This window comes from Quercus robur, chromosome 4 (genome assembly GCF_932294415.1).
Source record: "Quercus robur chromosome 4, dhQueRobu3.1, whole genome shotgun sequence".
Taxonomy (NCBI): Eukaryota; Viridiplantae; Streptophyta; class Magnoliopsida; order Fagales; family Fagaceae; genus Quercus; species Quercus robur.
Window position 1 is genome coordinate 51,946,142 of NC_065537.1, and position 16,564 is coordinate 51,962,705.

Below are 16,564 nucleotides of genomic sequence, written 5' to 3' on the forward strand. Positions count from 1 at the left end.
CTAAAGTTTTATTTGAAGAGAAACTTTGTCCTTTTCTAATTTTAGAAATTTTTGATTGTTTTCTTCTTTTTGGAGAAGTCAACTCGACTTAACAATACCTTTAGTGACGTGTCTAAACCGCTACAATAAGACAAGCTTTCCCAAATTATTTTGTTCTTTCGGCACAAAATTTTCGTTTCCCACTTTAAAAAAAAAAAATTATAAAATTTTAGTTTCCCACTTAGGGTTTTTTTTTTATTTTTTATTTTTTATTTTTTTTAACCTCATTAGGAATGTTATTACTACTTTTATTCCTGTGAATGAGTAAAAAATTTTTAGAAACATTTTTAGTTGTTGGAGTTTTTGAAGTTTGGACTGCTTTGATGTAGGACAAAATATGGGAGATAATTTTCTTTTTTTGTTAATTTTTGAATTTTTATGTAATTTTCATTATTTTAGTATTTAGAATTTTATTTTCTTTGATTTTAGGTGTTTTTAAGAGAAATGTTATATCCAGAACAATTTCACAAAATCCTAGGTGGTAAGTTGTTATTAATTCTAATTTGAACTTACTACCGAAATTACTTTTTTGCCCACCAGTAACAATTTACCACTTAGAATTTGTTGTGAAAATATTGTGGACATAGCATTTTTCTATTTTAAAGCTTTCCTAGTCAAATTAGAGTCCAATTATGGAAGAGTATCAATTAGGATTAGTTTAGGAATATTTTGTCTTAGAGAAAAAGCTTTTTGAAGCCTTTGAATAGGCTTGCAATAGTCAAACAAAATGGAGAGTTCAAAATTTCATTAATAAAATTTTGAAGAGGTTCTCTCTTTTTTTGTAGGATTCCGAGTTTCCTGTATGGATTCAAGAAAATTCTAATGGATGTAAGGGTTTTGTTAAGCTAGAACAATATCTGGCCCTATCATGTTTTTCATTCGGCATCAACTGGTATCAGAACTCTTTAGCATCCTAGTATGGTAAAAGGCGATAACAAAAGCAACCAACCTATTAACGATGAACGTGGGGTGCAGCCATCAAGGAAGCGACTCAAGTTCATGATGAGAGGATGACTCGTGAATTTCAGGAGATTAGCAACATGGCCATCTATTTGGATTTGAATGCATGGCAAAGAATATTGTGTCAACAAAAGGGATAATTTTTGTGGAGTAGCTCATGGACAACCTATCGGTAAGCACAATTCCTTTCATGCTATTCATAACAATTATAGATTTTATGAAAGAATAAAAAAAGTTAATGGTTGTTTTAATAAATAAGATTTTCTTGATTGGATACTTGATGTAGGGATATTTTTATTATAAGAATATTCCTGAAGGAAAAAAAAAGGCTTAAGTTTGCTTTGTATAAGCTTAGTCGGTATGCTTTACATTGTTGGAAATGTACACAATTTTCATAGAATCTAAAAAGCTAAAAAAAAAAAAAAAAAATCGTTCATGGCTAAGGATGAAAAAAAAATGCTTGCAATTGATTATTATTTTTTCATTAGATTATGATGTAATTTTGTCATATATATAAAGCAATATTATTGGTCAATAAATTCAAGCTTAATGAATTATATTGATGAACTCTACATTATTATCAAGAAAAGATATTTAATGGGGATCAACAATACAGAGACAAGTTTTGCACAAAATTTTTAAGTGGTTAAAAAAGATTATGTCTTACAACAAGTTCATGAATTGAAGATTGAAGATGATACTTTTCAAGAAATTAACAAGGATTTCAAAGAGAGGAAGCTAGATCAAGTAAGTTGAGAAGAACAACAAAAAATCATGAGATGGAAATTGTTAGGAATATTGTAGACAATGAGATCGTAGCTCACAATTCTCAAGATTCAAATGATTTTATGAAAACCAATGCAACACAAGCTATTGATTTTCTTTGAGTTGAAAAATGTAATGTTTTCTTTAATCTTTTATTGGTCAATATCATAGTTTTTAAAATTGAACCAGACCACTGTGTCTGACCTGGTTAATCTTGAACTAGAGATTGGTTTGATTTTTCAATCAAGAGAATTAGAGATTTAAATAATTACTTGCATTGTTTGAATCGTTGGTTGTGTAAAGTTGTGATTTACAACTATGTTTTATGTTGGCTTTATTTCATGATAAAAAGTGTTGTAATTGCTTTAATTTTGTTCCTTGTATTTTGTGGAATTTTATTATATTGGGTTTAGTATTAAGTTAGTGAAGACTCAAGCTTAATTGAAGATTAGTGCATTTCGTGACTAGCTCGCGAGAAGTTCGTGAGAAGAGTTCCTGCAAAAAGGGCATGTGAGAAGCACATGACTGGAAGCTAAAGAATCGTGCCAGACTGTCAATTTCGCGAGTATTTCGCGGGTAAGGCCTTCCCGCGAGATACCCACAAGACTCTTTGCTTGGAAGATTTTTGAGTGTGACTTTCTTTCCTTTCACCCATACTATATATACCCCCATTACTCACAAATGTGGATGAGACCATTTAGAGAGAAAAACCCTATATAGGTTTTCTATAGCACACACACACCCATCTTTTAGAGAGAGATATATTCATCTTTAGTGAGAAATCATTGTAGCCTCTTCTCCTTCCCTCTCCCATTTTCAAACCTTGAGAGAAGATTTGTACCCAACCTTGAGAGAAGATTTGTACCCAAACACAACCCACACCTTTTTAGAGTGTAGAGAATGTTTTGGAACTTGGGAAGCTTTGGGGATTTGCCAAAAGAAGCCAGTGAGGTTTGGCAGATGCAATCGGGTGTATTGCGGGATCCGGAGAGCTAGACAAGACACGATTCCGAGAAACCTTGTTGGAGTAGGAGCTTGGAGGGCTTAGGTGCATTGGTTAGATTAGGCTTGGAGGGTCACTTGCCACTTTTGTATCCCTACTTATTGTCTAGTGGATCAATTTACTGCTTGGAGGGCGGCAGAAAGGTTTTTCGCCGAGTTCTTCGGTTTCCTCTTCGATAACACATTGGCGTGTTATCTTGTGTTTGCATTCTCTCCTTCCTTACTCTTGTACTTTACTTTTATTGTTTGTTGTTCATGTTTATGCACTAGAGTAGTTATCGGTCTTTTGCGCTTCATTTACTCTTGTTCCGCACTTAGATAAGTTAGAGTAAAAGCAATTTAGCCGTAATTTTTAATTGGAGGTCTAAATAAGCTCTTGTTTTTAACACATTTTCGAGCTTTCAGGTTGAACTGCTCATGATTTGGTTGGTTCAAGTGAATGTCATTTTCTTTAAAAATAAATGCAAATGATGGGGGATGATGGGGGACGCCAAGTCTAGAACCTAAGACCCCTAACCATTAAGTAAAGTGGCTTGATTGTGTAATCTATTGAATTTATATTATATTTATTTTGTTATGACTGGATTAAAAAATTCTAATTTTATTACAAAAATCTCAATATATTTTTATTTACAAAATTTATTATAATATAATCTCTTGATATATTATATTTGCTAAATTTATTAGTGATTTAAGAATTACTCTTTTAAATGTGAATATGCAATTTATAAATTCATTTTAAATATGATTTTATTTCATATTTTTTTTTATAAATTAATAAAAATTTGAAAAATCGTTTGAAATTAGTTTAAATAGCTTTATTTTTTAAGTAAACTTTGCTAGTTTTTTAAGATTTAATATATTTATTTTATTTATATTTTAATTAATTATTAAATTAATTATGACATTATGTTTTAAAAATTGAATCTCTAACCATATTGTTCCTTTCCACCTCAAAGGACCTCAAATTGTACGACAAAAACTAGAGGGCCTATCGAAAGAGCTCATATAGTCATGTTACTTTTTTTTTTGTTAAACTATTCCTCACGGAAGCAATCTTATTATAATGTGATTATGCACAAGGAGCCTTACCATTGTCCCCAATAAGCCGTTAATTTACTCTAATAGTATTCAATAGAAAAGTAAGTGTAATGTATTGTGATTAGTGTATGATAAAAATTATGGTAATATAAACTTATAGAAAAGTAATGTCACGCTCAAATCACAACTTATACACTACCATAACAAGTTGTAAAAAAATTTTATGTTTCTAGAATTGCTCATTTCTATTCCCTCACTTTTCTATATATATATAAAAAAAGGTTAATTTTGTCCATAAAAAATAAAATGAAGAGAAGACCAAGAGGCAAGAAGTTTACCCTATATCTTACATTGTCTCAAGTAGTGATCGTTAATAGTAATGCGAGGCAACAGTTGTAAATTGCCTCTTATTCAAATGAAAATTTGTGATTTGTTAATGATGTGTATATATTGTAATGAAAGAAAATAAGTATATAATCTCTTGCAATAATGATTTTAAATAAATAAATAACTCATTCAAATTTAATAGTAATATGAAAAATTAAATAAGTAAAGTTTTCATTTCTAAAACTTTTATATATTAAAAAGAAACCATTCCATATATTATATTTTATTAAAAACTAAGAAAGCATAATTAATTCGTTAAAATCCTTGTAGCTTAACTGATACATTTTGGTGTTTCTAACTGAAACAGTAAGGAATTTCGGATTTAAATTTTCCCTCTCCATTGTAACTATTAAATTAAAAAAGACATATATATATATTTATATATATATAAAAATACAATATAATTATTTTCACAAACTTTTATTTACAAATAACTTTGTTCTTTCCTTCACCGTAAATAAATGGAAAATGAAACAAAATCTTCCAAATGAAAAGTTGGGATCAAACCTTTTTTTTGATAGGAAGACTGCAACTTTATTTCAACTCAAATAGAAATAGATACATCATGGGTAAGAGCTTGCATTAAGAAGCAAGGCGTCTCTTCCATCCATGTTACATAATCAACAATGCCAATTGTATGTTTTGCCAATAAATGGGTTGGTTTATTACCCTGTCTACGAATGTGAGAAAAATCAACTTGACGAAACAGCCCACAAAAGCCAAGTGCACTCGGAATGACTGATGCCACCGAAGATGGTGGGGATGAATGACCACACATAGCATTATAAACTACCAGAGAGTCCCCTTCCATAATGAAATTGGAGATACCTACATTCCTTGCAAACTAGAGAGCTACCTCAACTGCCTACGCCTCCACCTCCAACGCTCCCAAAGGTTATGGGAAAAAAATATATTTAAAACATAGTTTTACTTTTTTTTTTTTTTTTTCCGCACCGACCTAATAATTACTAGTTGCGACTGGCGAGTAAATAGTAAATACTAAATACAAAGAATGGACATTGTAGGTCCCGCCAATTTGAAAGCAACAAATCAAAGATCGGATGAATTTCCGTATGAAACAAATGTGTACGAGGTTGGTTGGTGCGGTGTTACCGACCATTGGAATTTTGTCAAAGATAAAAGTAAAATAAAATTCGTAACAAAAAATTAAAGAAAAAAAAAAGTGTATTATCCTATTATGACTGCGTTCTTTGCATCTATCATATGGGACTCATTGAACCCATCAAAAAAAAAAAAAAATAAAATAAATAAATAAATGGGACTCATTGAAAAGTGAATGTTAATAATCAATCAAAAGTGGAAAGAATTTTCCTAAATTAGGCTTTTGTTATTGCCCACTAATCTTCTTACATCCACTTCAAAGTAAAAAGGATTCTGTTACTCAAAAGAATGATATTTTTTATATCAATTGAGTTGACAAATTTTTAATGGTTCTTAATTGAGGTTATTATTGACATTACCGTTTTAGCTACCACTATTCACTAATAATTTGCCACATTAGCAAGTGTCAATTTTTTAGTCTTTAAGGGTGCGTTTGTTTTGGGTGTAAATAGAATTGGGAAACTATTTTACACCATCATGCGTGTTTGGGTGCACATGTAAATAAGGTCAAATTGAAAATCATTTTCCATTGACTGTAAAATACCCCCAGTAGACTCGTAAAACCTTTTACACAATTATTTTACCTTTATTCTATTTCTGGACTACACACATGAAGAGAGAGAATGAGAGAGAGCTCAAAGTCCACTCCACCTGAAGATAAGCCAAACACGTTCACCGGTCAGATCGTCGTCCTCGTCCCCTCCATGCGACAGTGAGTAGTATTTCCCTCTTCCTTCCTTTCTTTTCTCTCTTCATTCTTGGCTTTTCTTCTTTCCCCCACCACTCCTCATCCCCTCCATCTTGCTCAAACCCAACTTCGATGAAGCAAGGCCAGATCGAGCAATGCCCAAACCCGATCTACCCATTGTAGCTAACCCACACCGATTTGAACATCCCAACACCCCATCTGTCCCACTCCGATGAACTCCTCAAACCCATCCTTGAAATTTCCCAAAACCTATTCCTCAAACCCACCACACCCCATCTGTCCCACTCCGACGAACTCCTCAAACCCATCCTTGAAACTTTCCACTCAAACCCACCACTCCCCATCCTTGTACCAGATCCAATATATATATATATATATATATATATTTATAGTTAATTATATATTTATTTGTATATAAATATATGTGCATAATGTTATCTGCAATAGTGTTTGTGAAGGTATATGGCAACTTGTGAAATTTTTTGGTAAACTAAATTTATTATTGTTCCTGAATTGGGCTTGTTACAATATTTATGTGAATTTGGATGGTTCAACAAAACACATTGCATGGCTGTATATACTATTTGTGTTAGAGATTAGGTTGTTGTGTTGGTTGACAGGGTGTGCTGTGCTGTTTTGTCATTGTGCTATTCTATACACCATGTAATGTCTTAAATAGCATGCTTGTTTATGTACATATTATAGCACAGTGTTTGTTATTTTTAGATGAAGAGAAAAACCAAAGCAGCAATTCTTGACTCAGTTGCATTTGTCCTCCTCGTGGGGGTTGCATTGTTAAGAAAATTGCCACGTAATTGACTACGTAGGGCACCTTATGTTAATAATGTAGCCGAAAGAGAGCATTACATAAATAATATTCTGCGTGGAAGTGAGAGACATTTTGTAAGTCAAATTAGGACGAAGCCTATAGCTTTCCATCAGTTATGTGACATCCTCACTCAGGGGGAGCACATACGGTCGATTGTGAACATGTCCATTAAGGAGCAAGTGTTAATTTTCTTACGCATAGTCATAGTGTGAGGTTCTGAGTAATTGGTAGTCGGTTCCATAGATCGACTGTGACTGTTCACAGATATTTTAGGGCCGCCCTTAGAGGGATTTTGAAATTATATAAAGCTTTAATAAGACTGCCTAGCAAATATATGCCCTGAGAGATAAGGGATAGCAAAAGGTTCTACCCATATTTTAAGATAAATATTGGAACTTTTGTGTATTTTTGTAATTGTGAAGATTTTGTGTATTTTTAAAACCATTATATCTGTCGAAAATTAGGATTGTGTTGGAGCAATAGATGGCACACATGTTTGTGCATTTGTCCCACCTGAAATACAAGGAAGGTTTCGTGATCGCAAAGATGGAACCACTCAAAATGTGTTAGCTGCCATTAGTTTTGACTTGAAGTTCACTTATGTATTGGTTGGATGGGAAGGCAATGCACATGATTTGCATGTGTTAAATGATGCATTCGCTAGGCCAGGGGGATTTTCAATTCTCGAAGGCATCATAGGATTACTTCACCTTTTGGGTTTTAGTTTTAATAAATTTTGTTCGTTTTACTAGATAATAGTAGTGATTTCGGTTTATTTTTTAATGTATGTAGGTAAATATTATCTTGGTGATGCTGGGTATGGTAATAAAAATGAAATTTTGTCACTTTATCGGAGTGTTCGATGTCATTTGAAAGAGTTTAGTGATCGTCCTCTTGAGAATGAACGTGAATTGTTCAACCTCCGTCACTCATCCTTGAGAACTACCATTGAGCAAGGGTTTGGAGTATTGAAGAAACGTTTTTGAGTCTTGGATGCAGAACCATTTTGGTCTTTTGAAACCCAAGTGGAAGTAGTGTTACAATGTTGTGTGATTCATAATCACATTATGGGGGTTGAACCAACTGACCATATTATGGAAGTTGCAATGAACCAAGTAGTCTGGTGGTGGAGAACCGGAAACACGTTCACGTCGGGACTGCACTGAAGAAAGTATAGTGTGGAATGTTAAGAGAGATGAGATATGCCAAGTCATGTGGTCTGATTATACCAGGAGTGGAGAGTAGTACTTTAAATATGTGTGATTTAGATTTCTATAGTTGTAATATGTAATGTTTTTTTAATGATTGATGACACTAATATGAATTATAACTATCTGTTGTGTAAGGACAATGTATTTACTATAGATTTATGGTGGTGTAAGGATAATTATTTTTAGTATTACATTGTTATTTCCAATAGTTGTTTTGTTTTTTGTGCATATCTGTAAGTTCATTGATGTTAATGCATTTTTTCCTCAAATAAGCATGGTTGTATGTGTGTTTGTTTTTTATTCATATGCACAGTAATTCTTATATCTTATATGTTACTCTCACTATATAATTTTTATATGTAGCAATGTCGAAAGAGAAAGAGAAGGAGAAGGAGAAGGAGAAGGAGAAGTTGGGCTCAAAGCAGTTTAGGTGGTTACCCCCAATGCACACCACCATGCTTACCCTACTTGCTGAAGAGGCTATGAAGGGCAACAAGCCCTCAAACACTTTCATGGCAAGCTTCTTTGCCACTGTAGTGAAGGTCATCTCTGCTCAGTTTGGGGTAGAGTGCTACCCCTCGTTTGTGGAGAATTGGCTGCGTACATTGAGGACTATGTGGAGTACCATCCAGACTCTTCGGAAGAAGAGTGGATTTGGATGAGACGACAACCTCAAGATGATCACATGCGACACCAAGACCTATCAGGAGGAAGTTATGGTATGGTTTCCAACAATATTTTGTTAATATAGTCTTGTTTTGATGCTCCTGCAATGTGTACTGAGTTATGTTAGTAAATATTGATTATATGAGTGAATATGGCATCCATATGAGTCAATTTTGATTATTGAAGTGAATATTGAATTTTCCACGATCCTTTTTCCCTTACAGGCGCATTATAAGCATGCCGAGTTTTTGAACAAGAGGATAGAGATGTACAATGAGTTGGCCATTGTAGTGGGTAAGGATATGGCCACAAGCAGCTATGCTAAGTCATACTTTGATCTTGACACACAGCAAGAGAATGATGATGACACTGAGATTATGGCCGACAATGGCGAGGAGGGTATGGTGGATAAAAGGGAGAAGGGGAAGAATATGGTAGAATCATCCACCATTGGGTTCATAGCTTCAAAGTCCCACAAGAGAGGTCGTGCACCTTCCAGTGATGATAGTGTTCTCATTGATCTGTTTGATCAGCTTAAGGAAATTGCTGTGACCTTGAAAGAAATCAACTGGTGGCTTGTTAATTACACTAGTCTTTACTTTGAGGTGATGGCCATGGCATCGAATGAGTATAGTGAAGATATGCTCGTAACTGCCTTTGACCATTTGTGTGAAAATAAGAAGGTAGCTAGGGGATTTCTGGCCAAGAATGCTAAGTTGAGGAAGTTTTGGATAGATAGTTATTTTTTTACTCGACTCTGACTTGTTTGTTTGGTGTTGATTGTGATGGTAGTTTTTGGATTTGGTAATATGTCGTAGTACTAATATTTACCTCTAATTGTACCATATATGTGACAGTATTTTATTATCTGTAAACATCTGCTAGTATAAGCAGGTTATGTGGTATGGTGAATGCCACATTATGTGCTTATTGATATCAATATTATGAAACTATTTATCGGATGCTTTTTGTTCATGTTGAAATGGATGAGTACAATATTTGTGGAGATTGTTACAGGAATGTAGGTGTTTCTTTGTTGTTCATTTCATATTTTCTGTGATATTTTTTAACAAACCAAACATAGGAAAATAAATATAGTAAAACTATTTTCACAAAAGCCAAAAACTGGAAATCTTTTTTTGCCTTGTTTTCCGTAGCACAACCAAATACATTGAAAGCATTTTCCTTACCAGAAAATATTTTCCCTACTGGAAAATATTTTCCCTTGAACCCATTTTACACTTGAAAATTCATTTACATAGAGCTAAACACAGCCTAAACTTTTTCTAACCATTTATAAAAATATTATTGTGAGGTATCCTTTTTATACTAACACTCTGAAATTTTATTATTATTTTGTGTTTTGTTTTTAACCCAACAAGTTGTGGAAGAACATAAAGGAAGCATAATAAAGCTTGAATTTTATATATTATTTTTATGCTAGTTGTATGCCTTTATTAGGTTCAAATTCCTTCACTCTAACTATCAAATTATCAAAAAAAAGAAAAAAAAACTGTAGTTATGCTTTTTAGTGATTAAATTAATATATTATTTTATGTGACAATTGTTATTTTTTTTCTATTATAATTGTTTCTTAAACATGAAATTTGAAAGGTCCACTAATACCATGGCATGCCCTATTTGTAAAAAAATATATGATTTTATTTTGTTTTGTAATATTTGTGTTAGGAAATTTAGACCCGGTTGTTAATTTCACTAGTAAATTACCAAGTGATTAAATTAATCAAATTTTGAATAGTCCTTGGTTAAGATATTAACACCAATATTGTGCAACCAACAATAATAATAGCGGAATAAATAACAGCACATAATATGGTAATTTAATTTAGAGAAAATCAATTTAACAACTTGTTCCAAAATAAAAACCACTAGGAGGAAACTTTTTTAAAAAACAATCCACTATATTGAAAGAAGTTAAAAATCTAAGCAAAACCTTTACCTAAACTCTACAACATGTAGATGACTTATAGCAAAAACCTTCTGCCACTTCAAAACTTTTGGACCCTTCAATACATGAACGCTTTTACGGATGATACACCTGTAATTATGACCGAAACTTTTGACCAACTTTAAGAACCTTTTAAAATTTTTAGTCACATCAATAAGTTTGTGGTGATTATTATGACTTTAGCTTATTCACCTCCTAATGATATGACATCTCCTTGAAATTCTTCGCTATGGAGAAATTAAGAGAAACTTAGTTATACAAACGGGGGTTTCTTTATCTAAAAAGCCTCTTTAGAGATGACTTATAACATCTTTTAAATAACGCAACAAACATATCTCAAATTGGGCTTGAAAGTTACAAGTTATGAATTTTTTTACGATGTTGATTTTTTTGCCGATTTATGCATCTCGATGGATCGAGAAGTATCAAGGTAGGTTTGATTCATCGACCAGGTATTAAGGAGGTATCGAGAAAACATAAAGTGGCCTAACTCTCTTGATAGATCAATGGGGTATTAAGGAGGTATTGACCAAGTATTGAGGAGGTACGAAGGCATGCTAAAAAACTGCATTTTTTTTCTTGAACTGGTCTTGAGCAGACATTTTATTTTCAACTTGATCTTTAATTACAACTTCAAAACATATTAAAACTCAACAAGACACATAATTTGGTATAGTTTATGTGATACCCCAATTTGATTGATTATGTGATGTGTGTGGGTGTGTGATGAGTCCCACATCGAGTATTTACTGGGTAGATCTGAGCTTTATTAACAACTACAAGGAGCCTCAATTGTGATTAGTCCTTTTAAGGTATAGTACAGATGTGACTAGTACTTTTCCTTTAGTCGTTACATATGGTATCAGATCTGGCTTGGTAATCCTGTGTGGGCTCAAAGACATTACCCCACAAAGTGGGCCCTAACGAGGACGTTAGGGATTTAAGTGGGGGAGAATATGATATCCCAATTTGATTGATTGTGTGATGTGTGTGAGTGTGTGATGAGTCCCACATCGAGTATTTACTGGGTAGATCTGGGCTTTATCAACAAGTACAAGAAGCCTTAATTGTGACTAATTCTTTTGAGTTATAGCACAGATGTGGCTAACGCTTTTCCTTGAGTCATTACATATGGTGTCAGAGCTGGCTTGGTAATCCCGTGTGGGCTCAGAGACACTACCCCATAAAGTGGGCCCTAACGAAGACGTTAGGGATTTAAGTGGGGGATAATATGATACCCCAATTTGATTAATTGTGTGATGTATGTGAGTGTGTGATGAGTCTCACATCGGGTATTTACTGGGTAGATTTGAGTTTTATTAACAACTACAAGGAGCCTCAATTGTGACTAGTCCTTTTGAGGTATAGCACAGATGTGGCTAGTACTTTTCCTTGAGTCGTTACAGTTTAACAATACTAAAACACATGAACCTAACAATATGATATAATATTTTCCATATGATTTCTAATTTATATGTTTCTCTAAAGAAAAAACTAAATTTTTATGTGTTTTTATATTAAATTTTGAACCAATTAGAAAAAAAAAAAAAAAAACATTAGTTATAATTTAAAAGTAAAAAGAAAAACCTTGGAATTTGTCATAGTTAGCGACTAATATCGTGCACATGTATTTGGCGAATCCTTTATAAAGCGATTTTATTTTTGAGTCGTTGACTAGTACTACCACATTCATTCCATTCAACATCGTCCACCAACCTGCCTGGAAATTTGGATTGCATCGCTCCTATGTATCACGTGACCTATGAGAAAAAATAAAATTTGAATGGGCAGTCTTAAGAATTTGTATCAATGCCGCATTTTTTAGCATATATATAGCCATGTTAGATAGATAAACATCTTAGAGAGACAAATTAAGTAGTTAATATAATATATAAAAACACAATTAACCTAAAATGTATAAGTGTAATGGACATGAGCTCAATTATATTATATTAACCACTTATTTTACTTATCATTATTTAATACAAGACTTTATTTACACATGTATATCCAACAAGGTATTTGTTAGAATATCTTAGGGTGATAGGAAATAGGATTACTCTTATATGGTTTGGTTGAAGTGAAAGAGATATGTCTCTATCTCATATGAGAAATAATAATAATTTATTATATTGTAATTCCTTTTTAATTTAGGATAAAGCTTCTTACTAGTGCTAAACACAAGTTAGTACTTTATTTTTAATAAATTGATTTACAACGCTCGTTTTCTAATGCCCACTTTCCAATAAAGAAAGGCTCAAGCTTGAAAAAGTACCATGATGGAGTTGGACATATTCACAACGCAATTTGTGACTTCAATGACTAGAGGAAAAAGGAGGTAGAGAAATTATACCTCTAATGATCATATTTGTCTTCTTATGCTTAGCGAGCACTCTCTTGTACTTTATTGGATTATGGTAATATGAGATAAACGTGCATTTGGCGTATTACGTCATCTTCACATATAAGAGCATTAGTATCAAGTATTCTAAATACTAAATTTTTAGCATTCAGCACATCTAATATCAAAAACACTCTGCATCACATATTCCAAATACTACATTTTTTAACATATATGTCTTTACGCTTCTAATAGTAGAAGCATACGGACACAAATACTAAAATTTTTAATTATAATTTATTCAAGTGATTCGTGGGTTTTAGTTAGCGGTACCAGCTTGCCTCTGTGAATGTGTCGCCTCCTCCTCCACCGATCACAATTGCCTCTTTTTCTTGCCTATCTCATTTGCCTCCTCCTCTTGTCTCTTCCAAAGGTCCTATCTCTATCTTCTCAATTTAGGTGGGTTCCAAAGGTCCTCTCTCTCTCTCTCTCTCTCTCTCTCTCTCTCTCTCTCTCTCTCTCTCTCTCTCTCTCTCTCTCTCTCTCTCTCTCTCAATTGGGTGGGTTTAATATAGCATTTTTTTTTCCCGGTAATTGTGACTGGTTTTGGTGGTAGAGGGTTGTGGGCTTGAGGTTGGAATGGTATTCTAGTTATTTATTTATTTTTTTTTTATAGTTTTCCAGCGATGGTGAGTTTTAGACAAAGAGAGATAGAATAAGTGAAGAGGAAGAGAGAGAAAGGGAGTTTCATATGAGAGAGAGAGAGAGAGAGAGAGAGAGAGAGAGAGAGAGATTAATAAATAGATGAATAGAACATGAAATTAGAACATATGATGTAGAATGTACTGTAAAATGCTATATTAAAGCAACGAAAGTAAGTTTTGGTGTGTTAAAATAGATGTTTTTTAGAACAAACAATGCTGATGCTTTTAGAGTGAGTTTTACCTGTAATTCTCATATATGATATTCTTTGTTACGTGATATAGAAAGCATAATATAGCGAATGTACAAAATAATTTCAAATAAAAAACATAGCATATATGATTTTTTTTTCTTTCTTTTGGAAAATCAAATTTCAAATATAGATTACATGTTTTATTTTGACATGGCAAAACGGGTAGGTTGGGTCAATCATATTTGGGTAAAAAAAAGAGGTCATTTTAAGTAGGTTAGAAATAGGTTGGGTCAATCGGGTTGGGTTGGGTTGGGTCAACTCGTATTGCTCACGACTTCACGTAAAAAATTTTCTGTTAAAAAAAAAAAATATATATATATATATAAATATATATATATATATAAAAATAAATATATATATATAAATATATATATATATATATATATAAATAAATATATATATATATATATATATATATTTGCCACTTGATAAGTCATACAACAAATTACTTACACTTCGTTTGTTTCAATGAAAAATCTTGTGTAAAGATAGTTTTCCGTATTTTCTAGTATTTGGAAGAAAAAATAATTAAAGGAAAACTATTTTTGGTCAACAGAAAAAGTATGGCTTATTTTTAAAGATTTTTTTTTTTGGAAAACAATTCTATCTCACAGCAAGCTAAATAATAGAAGTTATAAGATTATTTTTCAACTCATTTAAGGTTGCTACCAAACATTAGAAAATGAGATAGTTTTATAGAAAATACTTTTTGGAAAATGACTCATTTTATAGAAAACATCATCACCGAAACAAACAAAGTGTTATTGTGAAATTCATTACTTTAAATTCACCACTCATATCAAGATAGAGTTCAGCTCAACAAATTGATAGTTATTCAATAATTATAAAATTATACAAATTCTAACATAGCTAACCAAAATAAAATAGCACAAACACAAAGGAATCTAGTCTACCATTTGAAAATTTAATTAAAACCAACACACAAGTTTCACTACTACACAATATCAACACTACAAACCATAAAGCAAATTTACAAATGCCCAATTGGATAGCTAATTTGACATAATAAAAACATATAAAAAATTTACAATCTTGAAGACTAATTTCATAATCGAATACCTTGAAAAATAATCTAATAGTTGTGTTTAATTTTAGATGTACTATGGTTGACACTCTGTTTTCAATTTGGGAATATATACATCAAAATTTGATTGTTTACTTATTTATACATGGTTTCTTTTATGAATATCATGTTATTATTAAGCAATTCACACTCCAAAAAAATATCATATGGCTTCACTCTTTTCACACTTATGAATAGTTCTATACATGTATATAATTTCAAAAATACGTTTTTAACTCTACTATAACTAGATTATCTTAGAGTGTACTTTGTTATTTGATATCTAAAAATCTTTACTTATCGTGTTATTTAAGCAAGAAGAATACTCAATCATCATCTTTCAATTCGTTTGCATGCAACTAGATAAAAGTCTCAATTGTTTTCTTAAGGCCATTATATTTGAATGCCGTTAAATATATATACATATATTTTTTAATGGTGTTATCCAAAAAATAATTAAAAATTTTGATGATTTTTAGGGGAAAAAAAATCACATACATTATATTTCTCAATTGAGTTTGAGTTGTGCAGCGTAAAGCCCACAACAAATATGTAAACTAACTATAACCTTCTATCTTTTATCTCCAATATATATATATATATTATTATTATTATTGTTACCAAATAAAAAAAAGTTTTTAAAAAAGGGTCGGGTCATGGGTTATCTAGGTCAAGTCAGGTCAGGTTGACTCGCAAAAACATGTTGGATCTTGGGTTAACCCATTTTTGCTTTGAGTCAAAAAATTCGGGCACGAATTGGGTGTTTTCCTTTATGTTCAGGTCGGGTCAGTGAATTCCAACTTGTTTTTCCATGTCTAGCTTTATTAATTAGGTAGATTTTATAGTTGATCTTATATTAGTAAATATTTTTACTAGTAAAGATTCATTCCAAAATCTCATATTAGTAAAGATTTTTTTTCCTATTTTTTAAAGGAAAGTAGGGTGGTGTGCGTATATTCCATTTTATAATTTGGCATTTTCATATGATCGTATCAGTGGTTAATTAACTTATATGTTAGTAAATATTTGAGTTCTTTTAGGTGAGAATTAGAAAGAATACCTAGCTCATTTTTTTTCATTCCAAGGTATACGATGTTCATTGATCTGATTACATAACCCAATTTTGATAGGCCAAGAATGTATTGACCCATTTGGTAGTTTAATCGAATTAATTATCCAAGTGAATTAATTAAGTTAATTTAGCATGCAATACGCGTGGTAGCACAAACAAATCACCAAATAACTAAATGCAACGGAAATTAAATTTGACACGGGTGATTTGTTTACGAATGGGGAAAACCATCGAGGCAAAACCCCATCGGGTGAATTTAAGGTCACCATTTTCGAGAATCCACTATTATCAAAACAAGCGATTACAAGTAAAAGAATCCCAATACCTTATACTAACCTATAGTTGAACCCTTACCCCAATACACAATTAGACTTGTAATGTAGTAACAATCTCTCATTTTAATGCACGACTC

General features: G+C 32.2%; 1 protein-coding gene across 1 annotated transcript; it reads left to right on the top strand.

Moving 5' to 3' along the window:
* The first annotated feature begins 653 nt into the window (after positions 1-653).
* Positions 654-9,709, top strand: LOC126722920 (uncharacterized). Its single transcript, XM_050426080.1, has 3 exons — positions 654-1,171; positions 8,429-8,784; positions 8,956-9,709. Exons 2-3 carry the CDS (start codon positions 8,743-8,745, stop codon positions 9,490-9,492), a joined length of 579 nt encoding a protein of 192 aa, XP_050282037.1. The 5' UTR covers positions 654-1,171; positions 8,429-8,742; the 3' UTR covers positions 9,493-9,709.
* The last annotated feature ends 6,855 nt before the right edge of the window (positions 9,710-16,564 follow it).

Bases quoted from the DNA above. Each gene is read 5' to 3' on its own strand.
- LOC126722920 (XM_050426080.1), top strand. From the start codon at position 8,743: ATGATCACATGCGACACCAAGACCTATCAGGAGGAAGTTATG. The intron at 8,785-8,955 runs GTATGGTTTCCA...TTTCCCTTACAG, and splicing joins CCTATCAGGAGGAAGTTATG to GCGCATTATAAGCATGCCGA.